Genomic DNA, 16044 nt, shown 5'->3' with positions numbered 1-16044 from the left:
GGCTGTCCTAGCAGGTTTGAAGTGCTCTCTCACTGTGGTTTTGATTTGCATTTCCCTCATGACCAATGCTGCCATTGACTCAGTCCCAAGCCAGGCTGATGCGGGGACTCCTCCCCATCCTGCTGCCTGCTCTGGTCCAGTTCAGCTGTGATGTCCACATTGCTAAAACCAAGGGTGAGCCTCAGGCCTCCTATTTAACAACTTCGTAGCATGTGACACAGTCACTCACCCTCCCTCCTGAACGCTTTCTTCACGTGGCTTTCAGGATGCACAGGTGCCCTGCTGCCCTCCTCCCTGTTCTCATTCCGGGTTCCTGGTCCTACAGCTCTTTTCCACTGGGGAAGCCTCATCTCACCTCTGCTCCACCGCACCTGCTTTCTCTGTGCATCCAGTGTTATGGTTCTGAGCACCTCCTTCAAGCTCTGTACCTGGAGATGGGACTCCCAAATTTTTATTTTCAGATGAGACCTTGCCCCTAAATTCCTGGCTTGTATGTCCAACTGTCTCAAAGACATTTCCCCTTGATACCCAAGAGGCATCTCATACCCAGCACCAATGTCTCCTCCCACAACACCCACAAAACCTGCTCTTCCAACAGCGCCCCCATTTCAGGAAACAACTGCATTATTCCAGCTGCCCAGGCCAAAAATGTACTGTTGTCCTGTTCACGACGGAAGCCACCACAATGTGGGACCAAATAACACTCTTTTCACTCATTCATGGATTCAGTCACAAGCACATTTACCAAGTGCCTACTGAGTTCTGTGCACTTCGCCAGGTTTGCAAGAACGGAAATGCGTGACACCTCCTGCCCAACAAGTCCCCAGCCAAGCAGACGGAGCATGATCCATGGTTAGGAATACCTGGACACGAGTCTCTATGACTTCTGCTGTCCTGGAGTGGGGACTGTTGAAACGAATTAAAGCTACCTAAGGTTATAAAGCCAGCCCCCTGGCTGCACTGGGCACCTTTCAAGTACCTCGTGGCCACAGGTGGCTGGTGCTGCATAGGGACCGTACAGTTCCAGAACATTTGCATTAATGCAGATGGTTCTGCTGGACAGTGCTGCACAGCGACCTTGACCCAACATTCTGATCCATCAGTGAATCCCACTGGTTCTGCCTCCAGAACACACTGTAGCTGCTGTTCCTCACCTTCCCCTGTCCCCGAGCGTCATTTTTGCCTGGATTACTGCAGTGCCTGACAGTGACCCTTGCCAAACCCTGACCCCAACCCTTGCACATTGAATCCTGACCTCCCTTGGCTCAAACAGTGCCAAGACTCTCAGAGGAAAACCCACAGACCTTGCAGTGCCAGTGCCTGACACACCTGGACCCCTTCCTGGCCCGCTTCCCTGACCTTGTGGGTCACTTTCTGCAGCCCTGCTCTGGCCACACCCACCTCCTTATGCCCACATATGCTGGCACTCCTGGCACACCTCCCTCAGGGCTCCTGCCCCCGCTGTTCTTGCCTTGACCACCCTTAAAACAAATATGGGGTGGCTCACACTACCCTCATCCCCTTCAGGTCTCACTCAAACACCACCTTCTCAGACAGGCCTTCTCCAAAGGTCCACAGCCACCCCCACCCCACACCTCGCCTTCTCCCTCCTGTACAGTCATGACTTGGTGTATATTTTATTCTGCTTCATTTCTTGCTTCTTATCTGTCTGTGACATAGTAAGAAATATATATGAGGTGCTACCCTCAGTTCCTGACATACAGTGCTAAATCCCTTGGACTTTCCTGGTGAGCATCTTTTGTTCTCCTGTCTTGGTGGGTTCCTGGATAGGGCTTGTCGCCAGCAAGACTAAACCAACTGCGACAAGGCACTTGGATCTTTCAGCCCCCACCTGCCATCCTTGAGGAGGGGAGAGGGGCTGAGGGATAACTGATACCTGACCATGCCAACATCAGAAAGCCTCCAGAAAACCCCTAACAGAGGAGGTTCACAGAGCTTTGGGGTTGGCAAACACACCCACGTCAGGAGGATGGTGCACCCCAACTCCACAGGGACCCAATCAGCCCTCACCCTATGTCCCCCTTCTGGCTATGAATGCTCCCTTTATAATATCCTTTATAATGATCTGGTAAACATAAGCAAATGTTTCCCTGAATTACATAAGCTACCCTAGCAAAGTACCAAATTGGGGGTGGAGGGAAGGTTTTAGGATCCCCCAACTTTGCAGCCAAGTTGGACAGAAGCAATTGGTGTCTGAGTGAGGGTAGTCTCCTGGGCTTGATCCCTTAAAACCTGCAGAGCTTGACACTAACTCTAGGTAGCTGGTTTCAGAACTGAATCACACTATACAGTACTCAACTGGTGTCCAGAGAGTTGGGGAATTAGCTGGTAAAAGAGGGAAAACCTCGTATTTGGTGTCAGAAGTGTTCCAAGAAATAATTTTCTTTTTCTAGTAAATTTAGATTTACTAGAATCTAAGTTCAGTGAGAGCACAGATTTTTTTCTCTTCTGATTTCTTCATTGCCGGTTTTAGAATGCCTTGAAAATACTTGGCAACAGCAAGTGGTCAATGTGTGCACTGAAGGAGTCGATGAAGGGGCATACATCATCGAACAGGAATGAGTACAAGCCCAGCAGCGTCCTTCCCAGGCAGGGAAGACAAATCCAAATGAAGAGCAGCATTAGCAGCCCACTCAGATGAGCCCTGTGCACGAGGGCATGTCGAAGGGTCAGCTGGGCAGGGAGTACTTTAGAGAAGGTGCAGAAGTACAAAGAGGAAGGAGAAAGGGGCAGAGGAACTGCAGGGAAGAGGAGTGGTGCCTCCCCCTGGATCTTCAGTGGGGGACAAGGCCAGCAAGGTCAGCAAGGGCAAGAACCTGTGATGCCTTGGAGGCTTTGGCAAGGAACTGCAGTTTGTCCAATGGCAACAGGGAGCCACTGAAGGATTTGGAGCAGAGAAGTGACCCAATTTGAAACACGGTAAAATATTATTCTAATTTCCAAGTGGAATGAGGTCAAGCAGAGGCAGGGAGGCCTGTGCAGAGGCTGCTATGGTGATCCAGAGATGATCCAGACTCACCAAAGAGCAGCTCGTGAGGGTGAAGTTAAAAAGGCCAAGGCTTGGAAATGAGTTCAAAGTGGAAGCAGAATAAAACCCCACTGAGGCTTGTGGGTATTGAGCTGCTAGAAGGATGTGGGGAGACAAAGGCTTTCAGGGAGACATTTAGGTCTTCTGCAGGGAGATGTCAGGGAGACTGACAGACATTGGGAGGGGCTGAGGCTGGCACCAAAAGCTTGCCTCGGCACAGGGCCTTGCACTGTGACAGCTGTGCCTTCGACAGCCACCACCGAGGCCAGACACCTGAGCATGCTGGGGGTATGCTGCTCCTACTTCTGAGTTAATTGTGCCCACCCAAAGATAACAGAATCCAGAATCTGAAATATATTCTTTATTTTAGGAATGGAAATAGGATAAGGAAGAGATAGCTTTGTTAGTTGCCACTGAAGTACCATCGAAAGAACATCCTGGGGGCACAAGGAGATAGGTGTATTGGAGGAGGGAATGATAAGAGAAACAGTGGTCCTGAAGCCTTGATTTCTGGATCTCAAAGGTGAACAGGGTCTGACTCCCAGGTGTGAGGAGGAGGCTGGGGTCTGGACCCCTGGGTCTGAAGAAAGGAACTGGGAACTGGACTCCAAGGTTTGGGGGAGGAGGACTGGGGTCTGGACCCCTGAGTCTTAAGGAGATGGCACTGGGGTCTAGAGTTCAGGGTCTGAAGAAAGGTCTGGGACCTGGGCTTCTGGCCGGAGAGGGTTGGGGCGGGGGTCGCCAGTAGCTAGGACCTGGACCTCCTTGAGTCTGAGGGAGGAGGGCTGGAGTCTTGAGTCCTAGGTCTGGGTCTGGGGGAGGGGCAGCTGGACGCTGGGACTCACCATGCCAGCATGGTCATCATCGCCGCTGCCAGGGCCGCGACGGCGGCGAGCAGGCAGAGGTTGACCGGCGTCAGAGCCTCGGGCCTGGTCAGCAGCTCGCCCAGGGTGGGCCTCCAGGGCTCGATCATTTCCGCGTCCCGCGGCGCCCAGCGCACCACTTCCCGGAACGCGACTTGGAGCTCCGTCTCGCCGCGCGGGGGCGGGCCCGTCACTGCGGGGCGCACGCGTCACCGGACAGAGCCCCGCCCCCGCCCCGCCCCCGCGCCCCCGCGCCCCCCGCACCGTTAAGGAAGAAGTAGAGCCGCGCCAGGGGGCGCTGGTCGTGCTTGATCACGCAGGAGAAGGTGCCGCTGTGCTTGGGCTGCACCGGCCGGATCCGCGCCAGGTACCCGCGGGCCTGGGGCACGTCTTGGAAGTAGGACACGTCCCGAGTGCGCATCTGCGGGGCCGGCGCCCCTGAGCCGGGCCTCACTCGCGCAGCCCCAGCGCCGCCGCAGCCCCCGCCCGGGCCCCGCCGCGCCCCGCCGCGCGCCGCCGCACATCCCCAGGCGTGCCACCCGCCAGACGCTCCCTAAACCCTAAAGGGGGTCCCGCCCTGACTCACACCTCCCGCAGCGAACTTCCAGGAATAGGTGATCTCCTCCGGTGGCAGCTGGAAGTCCACGACACAAGTGAACATAGCCTGGTCCCCCCGATTCACCGTCACGTCCTGGACTGAGGACCAAGGGGGACGCTCCCGCGGGCCGCCTCCGCGGGTTCCCGCCCCTATCTCGCGCCAGTCCTTTTTCTCCGGCTAGTGGTTCTGGTCCTTAAGGCCCCGCTCCTCACCTGGACGGTCCTCACCTGGACAGTCCAGCGGGAGGTCGCAGAGGGTGGAGAGGCACTTGTGGCAAAGGAAACGCCGGGCGACCTCCTGGACCCCTGTGGGGCGAGGACGCGGGATCTGGGTTCCATCTGCTGTTCCTTTGGTCAGCTATGGGTCTGTTAGGTCCCAAGGGCCAGGTGGAAGCTTGACCCGCCTTTCCAGCGTCATTGTCCATCGTCTCGCACTCCTGGCCGCCCTCTAAACCTCCTATCGGTTTACTTGGGGCCCTAGGACCCGTCTTCCACAAGCTTTTTAGACTTTTCTCCAGGGTTCTTATTGGCTTCCTTAGGATCTGAAGCCCACCCATTTCCTGCCACCTTAAATCCCAGATTTCGCCCCGACCGCCCCTTTGCCCCGCGATCCTATTTGTAATTAAGACCTTACCGCAGGGAGGGACGCAGGGATGAACTGTGGAGAGAGGGGGAAGAATTACTACCCAAGAGAAATCCCGGGAGGGCCCCAATCTAAAGCTCCCCTAAAAGATGTTACCAGGCCTGGCACCTTCCCCCGAGGGGCGGAGCCAGGCCTGTCTGCAAGGCTCTAGGCTAGGTCTGCAATGCTCCACCCAGGGGCGGATCCGGGTCCGCAGAGCTCAGTCCTCTGAGCGAGACGAGGTTAGAAAGCTCCACCTAAGGGCGGGGCCAGGTCCTCGGAGCCCCGCGAAGAGGTCAGGCCTGTTCGGGATAGGGGGGGTCTACACCTGTGCCTGGAAGAGTGAGGGGACATCACTTTTGTATTTCACAGAATGGGCAGGACTGGATCCTTGGCGATCCTTGAAGAAGCCAAGACCTAATTATTAGGAGGCCCAGTTAAAGGGGTAAGGCCAGCCTAGAAGTAGTCCACTAAGGAGGTCCAACTGGGGAGAGCATCTTTCAGAGTGTGTGTGTGGGGGTGGGGGGGGGGGGCAGATACTGAGATCCAGATGGAGGCCTATGCAAGTCTGGGTCAGGACTGTGCTAAGAGGGATGAAGCTGGACAGGACCCCTGCTGTCGAAGGGGTGGGGCCAGATGCGGAGTGGTCCAGGCAGGATGGACAGCTGCCTACCATGGGCTCAGCTCAGAGAGGCCGCCAGGAGACTGAACTGCGTGGTTGGGGCTCTCGGGAGTGGGGATTTCTAATTGCGCGTATCCGGGAAAGGGGAGGAGGGTTGGAATGTTTTACCTTCTTTAAGCTGTGAAATAACCTTCCTCATTTCTTCCGCAGCAGCAGGGAAGGCGTCCTCAAAGGACCCTGGAGGGTAGAGGGGCCTTCCTAGAAACTGCCTTTTCTTTGGCTGACCCACTCAACAGGACTCGCTGTCATGCTGTGACCTTTTTGCACTCATCTCTGTTACTATCACATCTTCTGTCTTCCTGCCTCCTTCATCTGTCTATTGTGAAGCCTGGCAAGTCTCTCGACTCCCTGCTTCTCTCTCTCTCTCTCTCTCTCTCTCTCTCTCTCTCTCTCTCTCTCTCTCTCTCTCTCTCTCTCTGAGAAAGAAAGCCTCCCCTGAAGTATTTGCATTTACCTTGTTGGGAGAAAAGGTAGGATAATGACAAATTCCGTACCCAGGTCTACTAGGTCCTAGGTGGTATGGCCAAGTTCCTTCCTCCTCTTTCCCTTCACAGGAAAAGAGCCACATTTCTAACACCTCAGGGCCTTTGCACAAGCTGGCTTCTGATTCCAGCACATCTTTCCTACTATCATTTTCCATTTCTTACACCTCAAGTGTCATTTCTATAAGGTTTTTTCCATTATCACAAGTCTATAGTACACTTGGGTTCCCTGTTTTTATCTCACAGCACCCCATTTCATGCATTGCTCTCACCAGTTTGCAATTACATATATATACACACACATATATGCATACACATATATATGCTGATCTTAAATTTAAATATGTCTCTTAAGTAAATATGCCCTTGTTTAGTGCTGTGTCCTCAGAACCCAAGGGATGAGGGGCCCTGAGTCTTAGAAAGAGCTCAATAAATATGTGTACAAGGAACTCCAGAATCCAGCTGGAACTGGAGACCACAAGCAGTGGCCTATGGCCCAGATCCATCCCTCCGATGTGTTATATTTGGCCTGGAAAGTGTTTTTTAAAAAATGAACTCGTTGCCAAGATATAAAATTTGGAAAAGTCACATAAAATATTTGGCGTTGCTTTAAAAATTTTTGGAAAGGCTGCAACGCAGAGGCCCCATTTCCATGAGGCAGCAGTATCTGGAGCTCAGCAGCTCCTCCCGCAGGGAGGCCCGTCCCTGCCGCGTCTCCACACCCGGCCCTGTTGGTGTCCACTCCTCCTCTTTTGACTTCATTTCCTCTATTCCTGGTGTTCAGGTTTTGACCACTGCCCTGGCTGCCAGGCTGCGGGGCTTGTGGCTTTTTCCACTGGGGCTCTGCAGGGTACCTGGGTGGCTGGACTGATCTCCTGGTGGTGGTGGTGGTTTTGGAAATCAGAAATGTGGCAGGATGTCATAGGACAGAGTGTGCCTCCCCTCTCCAGATTCACTTGCTGAGGTCCGAGTCCCCAGAGCCTCAGGTGGGGCTGTGTTTGGGGAGTTCAAAGAGGTCAAGTGAGGCCATTAGGGTGGGTCCGAGTCCAGAATGAGTGGGGTCCTTGTAGGAGGAGGGAATGGGGATGCAGAGACCTCAGGAGGGAAGACCAGAGACTCAAGGAGAAGACAGCCAAACCATGTCCACACTGAACACCTTGATCTTGAACTTCTAGCCTCCAAAACTGTGAAAAAATAAATTTCTGTTGTTTAAGCCAGCTCGTGTGTCTGTGGTGCTTCAATTCAGCAGCCCTGGAAATCTAGAGCATAAGCATTGGTGGTCGCTTCCAAATACCTAAAATTTCTCTTTAATAGCAGAATGCTGTGTTTTACCTGGGAAAGCACTCCCTTCCCACCTGGCTAGAAGACTGTGGTCATGTGACCGGGTTGTGGCCATTGAGATAGAAGTGGCAGTGTCATATGTGAGTCACAGCCTTAAAAGGGAGGTAATGTCACCCTGCCGGTTCCCTCCTCTTCCTCCATTCTGCTACCTGAAACTCGGTTTTGATGACTAGAGCTCTAGCAGCCACACAGGGCCATGAGAACAGGGCAATGGCAGAATAGAAAGCTGGAAGGAACTGAGGTCCCCAAGAAACTGTATCTCACCCTAAGTGCTTCATCTAGACTGATTTTATGTGGGAAAAATAAACTTCCAGTTTGCTTGAGCCATTGTGGGGAGGGCGGAAAGGTTCCTCTGTGACTCAATGAAGGGAGGGAACCAAGGATTTTGGCAAGAGCGTGGCTGAAGCAACGATGCCCTCGGAGAGGGGCCACTGAAACCAAGAAGTGGCTTCCAAAGGAGGAGTCGAGGACTTAGAGGTCTCTCCATGGCCACAGAGCAAGAGTGTGGTCTGAGGCGGCAGGATGACCAAGAGGATGTGGTCAGCGCGGGGTGCTCGCGAGAGACCAGGACACTGGAGGAGTCATCGTGAGCCATCCACGGGACAAACCAAGTGACTCACAGGGTGAGTGAGAGGGGGACCCCCCAGGAGCCGTGGAGGCAGGTGGGGTGGCGCACTGGGGGGATTGAGCCGTGTTTCACACAGGACAGGACAGGCTGCATCAAGCAGGCCAGGAGAGGGTGCAGGGGTTGTTATGAATGGCAGAGCGTGAGGCGCCCCCGTCTCTGGTGCGCATCTGGGTTTGCGCCCTGGCACGTCTGTGAGCGCACCCACCTCACTCCTGGCGGACTCGCCGTGCGGCCTTGGTCAGGCGACTTCACTTCCTGACCCCAAGTCTCCTCCTTCATAAAATGGGGACAGTGTCTGCCTTACAGGGCAGGGAGGGGGCTGATTAAATGCCACAGGACACCTCGATGCTCCCACGGCACCGCCTGCAGAGGATGTTGTCTATGAGCTCTCGGAGGCTGTGCTTCGGGGATTCCTAGTGAGAGTGACGGGAGGCAGGCTATTATTTTTACCATCTCCAAATCTGAGATGGGGAAACCGAGGCCTGAAGAAGTTCGGGAAGTGGTCCCAGGTTAGGCAATACGACGTGTTGAGTGCACCTGCGTTCTGACTGCCACCTGTCACATGAGGTCACACGTGCAGTCAAGTTGGTGCTCAAAAAGTCTCAGGTTTTGGAGCATGTCGGGCTTCAGATTTGGGAGGTTAGGGATGCCAACCCTGCCACACTATCCACTCCATGGTTTATACACACAGGTCGTTGTCCCATGACCACTGGGTGGGCCCATCCATCTCTCCCGTCCTCCCTGGGATGACTGCCCAGGCATCCACGCATCTTTCCAGCCCCCTCAACCGCATGCATCTGGTCCTGTCCGTCTCCAAACACCTAGGTTTGTCCTTCCTGGCCAGCTGAGCCCCAACTTCCCCATCCGGAAGGGGCTATAACGCTGCACCTCCTGGAGCCGGTATAAGGAGACACTTTGGGACGGTAATTAGCATAAACGTCTGGCAGACACCCCTCCACACACGCACTGGGCAGCCTGGCACAGGGTCAGACCCTCCCTGTCCTTCCTCCTGCCCACCCCACGAGGCTCAGTCCTCTTCTCTGCCGCTGGACCACTGTCACTGGCAGGTCACCAGCGGCAATATCTCACTGGTGTCCACATGCCTGCCAGAGGGACTCCTGTGTCCCTGAGTAGCACCTCCAGCCACTCCCCCATCTCAAAAGCAGAAGAGAGGGTTGTTCCAGGGGCCTACAGTGTCCAAGCCAGCATCAGCACCACCTGCGGACTTGACAAAAATGTCTATTTGGGGGTCCTACCTCAGACCAGTTGGTCAGAAACAGAGGGAAGGCCAAGCAATCTGCACTGTAACGACTCCCAAGAGATTCTGATGTATACTAGGGCTGGAGGACCACTGGTCTGCATGGACTGATACCACCAAGTTTCTTGCCACCTCTCTGCATTCATCTGCACTCTAGCCCCACTGGCCCCAGGGCCTTTGCACTGCACTTTTCTCCTCCTGAGACTATTCTCCTTGTTCCCGTCTTTGAACAACTGGGTCCTCTCATCTGCACCCACTCTGACCAACCTATCTTACACAATCACTGCATCCCTTCTCTGATTTCCTCCACAGCACAGATCACCAACTGACATTATTTTATTGACTGTCTGTGCCCTGACCCTCAGTAGTAAGCAACTTGAGGGCAGGTGGTGTGCAGTTTGGGGCCCAGCTGTGTCTCCAGTGGCGTTCCTGGCACAGTTGATAATCATCAGATGACGTACCGCACCCGCTTCTCCCCACAGCTGGCCTCTCCCTCTGGTCCCTCCTCCGCAGGGCCCCAGAGGGCCTGGGTACACCACAGTCCACCCTGCTCACCCCTGCCTGGCCCTCCATGGCTCAGCTCCCCCAGGGCAGAGTCTTTGTCTCCTGACTCTTCTGCTGAACCTGGCATCTGGGTATCTTGCTGCCTCCTGGATGTCCCCTGCACCCTGGTCATCATGTCCTTCCTGGCTCAGCCCATCTCTGCGTCCACTCCAGCTCATATTCTCATGCCCCTCATCTCAGGAATCACCCGCAGCCCACCAGGCACAGAGCTGAACCCCAGGCACTGTCCTTCCCCTGCCCAAACAGCCCTTCGGGCCCAGGCCCGTCCCTCGGGCCCCACTCTGAGCCCTCCTTCTGCTCGGGCCTCCGCCCCTCTGGCCCAGACCCTCACCCCAGCCTCCCCTCTCTCCCCTCCAGCTCTGCCCCACACATGGCCCTAGGGAGGCCTTCCACACCCAGAGCTGCCCTCACGCCCGGCCTTCACAAACCCCCGTGGAGAGAAAGGGCGTTCTCGGGAATCCCGCTCCCCCTCCTATGGCTCCTCAGCCTCCCTTTGGGGTGGGGGATCCACAGCAGAGCCTCTCCATGCTGGCCCCCCATGCCTCTGCCTGGATGGGAACCTCTCTTTGGGCTTCCTTGATGTAAAGCTTGGTGGGAACAAAAGGCACCACTTTAGAGTTAGAGCCCAGTCCTGGGTTCACGGGCCTCAGAGGAGGCAGTCGATCCTGAAAACAGGGCGCTGTGGCCTCCCAGCATCGCGACCCCACCCAGTACCACTCTGGCACCTTTGGGCAACGTGGCCGTGTGGGCGGGCGACCTGGTGTGGCTGCTGCTAAACCCTGTCTGCTCAGCCCCACGTCCCTCTGCCGGGGGCACTGCTCACTGCTCAGGAGCAGCACACACACTGCGTGCACCCCAAGGCTGGCCGGTGTGCTGGTTCTGCACGACCATCACCCCAGTGACCTGCGCCGCTGCCCCACCTGTTTTCCTGCCCATGGTCAGCCTCACCCGCCACCATTGTGGACATGCTGGACGAGCTGTAAGGACTACTTGTCTGTGTGTCCTGTCTCCAGGGCTACCCTGGGAGGCAGGAGACTGGCCCACCGGCCACTGGTAAGCAGAGGCCAGGCCAGGGGGACACTGCCTGTGGCCTGGGCTGCGTTTGCACTTTTCCCTTTGCCCAAAGAATAACCTACGTCACTAGGGTTCACGGCCTCGCCCCTCCCAGACCCCTGCCCGACTCCAGGGGTCCCTCCTGCCCTCACAAGACACTCACCCTGGGCCACCGCCGCCTCCTGGAGGGAGAGGACCATCTGGGTGAAGGCGTCTTGCAGGCGGCTTCTCTCCTCGTAGTCTGAGGGTGAGGACGGACCGGGCAAGGCCAGGCACCGGTGTGAACCTTCTGCCTCTGCCCATCCCTGGCCCCCGTCCCTATTTCTGCCTCTACCCCAGTCTGCTTCCTCCTGGCTCTGACTTCTCTCCCTTCTCCTGCCCCAGCCGGGCCCCCGCCATCTTCAGCAGGCATTTTTCCCTCTTCGTGTCTCTGTCTCTCCCTCTCCGAGTTTCTCCAGGCCTCACTAGCCCTTGCTCAGGGCCCCAGTCCAGGCAGGACAGTGTCCTTACTGATCTCCATGTTGGAGAGCCCCTCGAAGGCAGCAGTGAAGGCGTCCTGGCACTGCTGGACCCTCCGGGGGCCCTGTGCCCTGGCCCACATCTGGCAGAGGCGGAAGCGCTCAGCATAGGTTGTGAAGCAGAGGAGGCAGGCCCAGGTGGATGCCCTGGACACCAGCAGAGCCAGCAGGGCAGACGGGACAGTGCTCACCAGGGACAGCAGGGCCATCAGAGCCATCAAGGAGGTCTCAAGGCCTGGGGAGAAGCTGGTGACCTTTGTGAGGTCACTGCAGTGGGGGAGGGGTGGCGGCCTGGGGCCAGAGGTTGGGTTTCAGTTGGTGGTCAAATGTCAGGATGCAAGGAAGGGTGTCAGGGGTCAGCCTGCAGTCCCTAGGTTTGTAGCTGGGCCAGACGCCAGGCTCCCAAGAACCTCACCTGTGACCCTGGACGTCCTCACAGGTTAAAGGGTCTCAGGGACCCAGAGGCCGGCAATACAGAGTGTGGTGGCCCCCAGTAGGCCCTAGGGTGGGGGAGGGGGAAAGATGGAGATAGATATAGGGATGCTGAGTGTCAGAAGACAGGAAAAGACCGAAAGAGCAGAGGCAGGCAGAGATCATGAGTATCTGAGAGCCAGAGACAACCTGCAGAGAGAGCTGCGGACACCTCCAGGGACCAGGCGGTGAGTGCAAGTCAGAGAGGCAGCCAAGAAGGCCTCCTGAGGGGAGAGAGACTCTGAGGGAAGGGTGAAGGCAGGGGCAGCGACATGGACAGAGCAGGCGGCCCAGCTCCTTCCAAGGTCCCCAGGGCAGCATACAGGCCGGGGTCCCTGCCGCCCCGTCCCGTGCAGGGCGCAGCCTGGGGAAAGCTAGGAGGCCGTATAGTGATCTCCGTGGGTGTCCTCCTCAACTATACAACCTCCTACCTCAGCCCGGGGGGCGCCAGTGGACAGACCGGGCAGATGGACAGATGTGGGCCAGGAGGGACAGGGAGGGTGGGGAGGGCCGGGGAGGTCCCAGCCGTGATGGTGAGCCCCCGACACAGACCCACAGACACGAGCTTGTGTGTGGCGAAGGCCCCGCAAGGTCGGTTCTACGGGTGGGTGCCAGGACCCAGGAGTCCGGGCCCCCGGCCCCCTCCTCCCCAAGGTACCTAGGAGTCTAGGGCCCCAGCCATGTCCTCCCTCAGACGCAGGAGCCCAGGCCCAGCCCTCCTCCCTCAGACCCAGGGGTCCAGGCCCAGCCTCCTCCCTCAGACCCAGGGGTTCAGGCCCCAGGCCTCCTCCCTCAGACCCAGGGGTTCAGGCCCCAGGCCTCCTCCCTCAGACCCAGGGTCTATCCAGGGGAGGTACAAACTGAGAGGAGACCTGACTTCCTAGGTGCCAGTGGGAACCCCACCAGTCTGGGAATTCAGCCTGTCGGCCACCTCTGCTCCCTCTCTCCCAGTCAGGTTGCCTAGACACGGGGGCTGGAGATATAAAACCTTCAACCTGGGCACTTCGTCCCTTCTGGTGACCTCTTGGCATTCACAGTGATGACAGCCATGATCCCCGATCCCTGACACTGCACAGCCCCAACCCGTCTTCTCTGCCGCCTCCCAGCCCAGGGAAGGAGGTGCTACCTCTACCCCCATTTTGCAGGTGAGCAGGGAGGAGGCTGAGCCTGGGGAGAGGAAGAGCCCTTGCAGGTCTGCCTGCTGCAGGTGGGGGGGGGGCCCTGGCAGGCGGCACCCACCCTCCCAGCATCAGAGCCTCTACCTGGAGTCTGCCTGCCCAGCTCTGGGCCTCCTGGCTCACTCCCCTCAGCTCCTGTCCCTCTACCCCGTCTCCCCTGCCCTTTCCATCCCACCTTCTCAGCTCCTACCTTACCTGGCTCCCTGTCTGAGTCTCCCTCCTCCGCAGAGCTCCCTGTCCTGCCACTCGCGCCCCTGCCTTGTCCCTCCCTCTCTCCCTCTTTCTCATTCCTTTTCTACCCCTTCTCCTGTCCTTCATCCTCCCTCCCTTCCTGGCTTTGTCTCTCCTTCTCCCTGACCCTCTCCGCCCTTCTCCCACGATTTCAGTTTCCCTCTCCTCTCTCACCCTTTCCTCCCCTCTTTTCGGCCGGCCTCCTCCCGCCTGCTCCCCTCTCCCACCTCCCTCTCCTCCGTCTGTCTCTCTCTCTCCTTCCCTCCCTCCCGGGTCTCCCTCCCTCCCCTCCCCCATCTTCTCTCTTTCTGTCTCCCCTCTCTTTCTCCTTCCCTCTCTCCCTCCCCCTCGCAGCTCGGAGCCAGGTCTGGAGCTGGGGGTGGGGTGGGGGTGGTTCGAGAAGGGGCCCCGGGCTGGGGTAGCGACCTGCTGAGGAGGGGGAGGAGAGGCGGGAAGGGGGCGGAGAAGGGAAGGGGGAGGCGGGGGCCGGAGACGGGCCTGCGGTCCCGGCTCTCTTCCCCCTTCCCTCCTTCCCTGCCTCCCAGACCCTCCGGCGGGGGCGAGAGTCAGGCCAAGGTGGGGAGGAAGGGGAAGGGAGGAGGCTCCCCCCCACCAACCTGGCCCGGAGCCCGGGCCTGGGTTCCCAGCATGCCCCGGGGCTGCCTGGGGCCTGAGGAGGGGGGTGAGGGAGCCGGGAAGCGAGAATCTTAAAGATTCCTGGGACCTGAGCATCTCCCCCACTCCCCAACCAGTTTCTCCTTGGGGAAACTGAGGCCGGGAGAGACGGGTCAGGACTCGTTCAAGGTCACTGGACAAGGCCTTAGAGGAGCTCCCTGGGCCCATAGGTCTGCTTTGGGAAAGGGTCGGCACTGTACTTCCCCCAGGCCTGGGTCCCCCTCCCCCTCTTTGCGGACCCTGGGGAGCCCCCAAAGGGTCAGAGAGCAGACCCAAACAGTCTGGCACCATAGCAACCAGATGGCCCCGCCCCCTTAACCCCTGGAGGGCTGGACTCCAGCTGGGGCGAAAGAGGAGGTGGGGACTCCTGGGTTCCGGGGCAGGACCCCCCACACCCCCGCCCCAGTCCAGGCTGCAAGATAGAAAGAAGCTGGGGACCTGGAGTCTTGGGTTCTAGAGGAGGAGGGGTTCAGGGTCCGCTCCTAAGGAGGAGGAACCGGGGTTCTGAACTCGGGTTTCCAAAGTGGGTGGGGGTTATAGTGCGGACTGAACGAAGGTCTGAACGAAGAAGGTGGGGGTGGGGGGGCCGGACTCCTGGGTCCTGCGGAAACGTTGGCTGGGGATTCGGATTCTGGAATTCGGGTAAGGGGCAGGGTGGTGGACTCCCAGGTCTGAGGGAGGAGGGGGCTGAGGCCTGGAATCCCGGGTCCCCAAGGGAGCCTGGACGCTGGGCCTCTTCTCCGCCAGACATCCCCTGCCCCCGGCGCTGACCCGGGCCTGTCTGGCAGCCCAGACAACCTCCCCCTCCTCCTCAGCCCCCTCCCACTTGCACGGCTCACCCTTGACCCCTCAAAGCCCCGCAGCCCCATCCCTCCCTCTCCCCCTCCCCCTCCCCTCCCTCCAGCCAGACGTTAACCGTTCCGCTGCCGGAGGCACCTCCAACGCCAGACTATCTTCCTCCACCTCCCCAGAGGTCTCGGGCATCTCGCCCTCAGTCCCTTCCGCCCGCCGATCCTACCTATCCCAGCCCACCTCTCTCCTCCCTCTTGAATCTAGGAGGTGTTTCGAGCTTTTGCAGCCTCTGGACCCCAGAATCCAGGTCCCTAGCCCCCTCCTTCAGTGATTCCCAGCACCCCCCCATCCCCGAGAACCCTGAAATCCAGGCCCGGCAGCCTCCTCCCTTGGGGACCCTGGAGTCCGGCCCAAGCCCCATCCCCCTCCAGTTCCGCAGACTCACGGCTCCCGCGGCTCCCGCGTCGGGGAAGGGGTCTCCTCCGCCAGCCCGGGCCCGGCGGGAGGCCGGCCACCGCGAGTCCTCTCCATCCTCTCCCGCCTCCGCCGCCCGCGGCCTCTCCCCTTCCTCCCGCCGCCATCCTCCTCTCAGTCCCCGCTCCCTCCGGCCGGCGCCTCCCGGCTCTGCGGTCCGGGGCTCCCCTCCCAGGACCCCGCTGGCGGCGCGGCTCGGACCAGCCCCCTCCCCGGGGGGCCCCCGCCCGGCCCCTCCCCGCTGCCCAGCCCAGTCCGGCCTGGCTTCCCCCCTGCCCCGGAGCTGGCCCCGGTCCAGGGGAAAAAATTCCATCCAGCCCCGGGGAGGAGGAGCGGGGCGGAGGAGGGAGCGGGGAGGGGAGGCCGGGCCAGGGGAGCATGACGCAGGGAGGAGGGAAGGGACAAAAGAGAGGCCGGGAGGCGGCGGGCGGCCGGCGCGCCCACCGCTCCCTCCCTCCTCCCTGGCCAGTCCCCGTTCTCTCTCGGCGGCTTTCCCTCAGTCCCCTCCGCCTCTCCTCCTTCCCTTCCCGGGCCTCCTCCCTCTTCTTGTCAGCCTCCCTCCTGGC

At 58.6% G+C, this 16044-nt stretch overlaps 1 protein-coding gene across 4 annotated transcripts; it reads right to left on the bottom strand.

Moving 5' to 3' along the window:
* Nucleotides 1–1153: 1153 nt before the first annotated feature.
* On the bottom strand, nt 1154–15791 carry SPACA6 (sperm acrosome associated 6; the record flags this gene model as incomplete). Of its 4 annotated transcripts, XM_079119129.1 has the most annotated exons (10): nt 1154–3486; nt 3895–4105; nt 4177–4333; nt 4499–4608; nt 4738–4815; nt 5144–5167; nt 5922–5990; nt 11303–11380; nt 11650–11740; nt 15450–15791. In XM_079119129.1, 10 exons carry the CDS (start codon nt 15789–15791, stop codon nt 3453–3455), a joined length of 1194 nt encoding a protein of 397 aa, XP_078975255.1. In that variant the 3' UTR covers nt 1154–3452. The 4 variants fall into 4 exon arrangements, with proteins under 4 accessions (XP_078975255.1, XP_078975252.1, XP_078975254.1 ...); XM_079119126.1 differs by lacking the exon at nt 4177–4333 and having other exon boundaries at nt 4738–5167; XM_079119128.1 differs by lacking the exon at nt 1154–3486 and having other exon boundaries at nt 3971–4105; nt 4738–5167.
* Between the last annotated feature and the right edge of the window lie 253 nt (nt 15792–16044).

Source organism: Sciurus vulgaris (assembly GCF_902686455.1).
Source record: "Sciurus vulgaris genome assembly, chromosome: 17".
Classification (NCBI taxonomy): Eukaryota; Metazoa; Chordata; class Mammalia; order Rodentia; family Sciuridae; genus Sciurus; species Sciurus vulgaris.
This window is presented reverse-complemented; position numbering and strand designations above follow the sequence as displayed.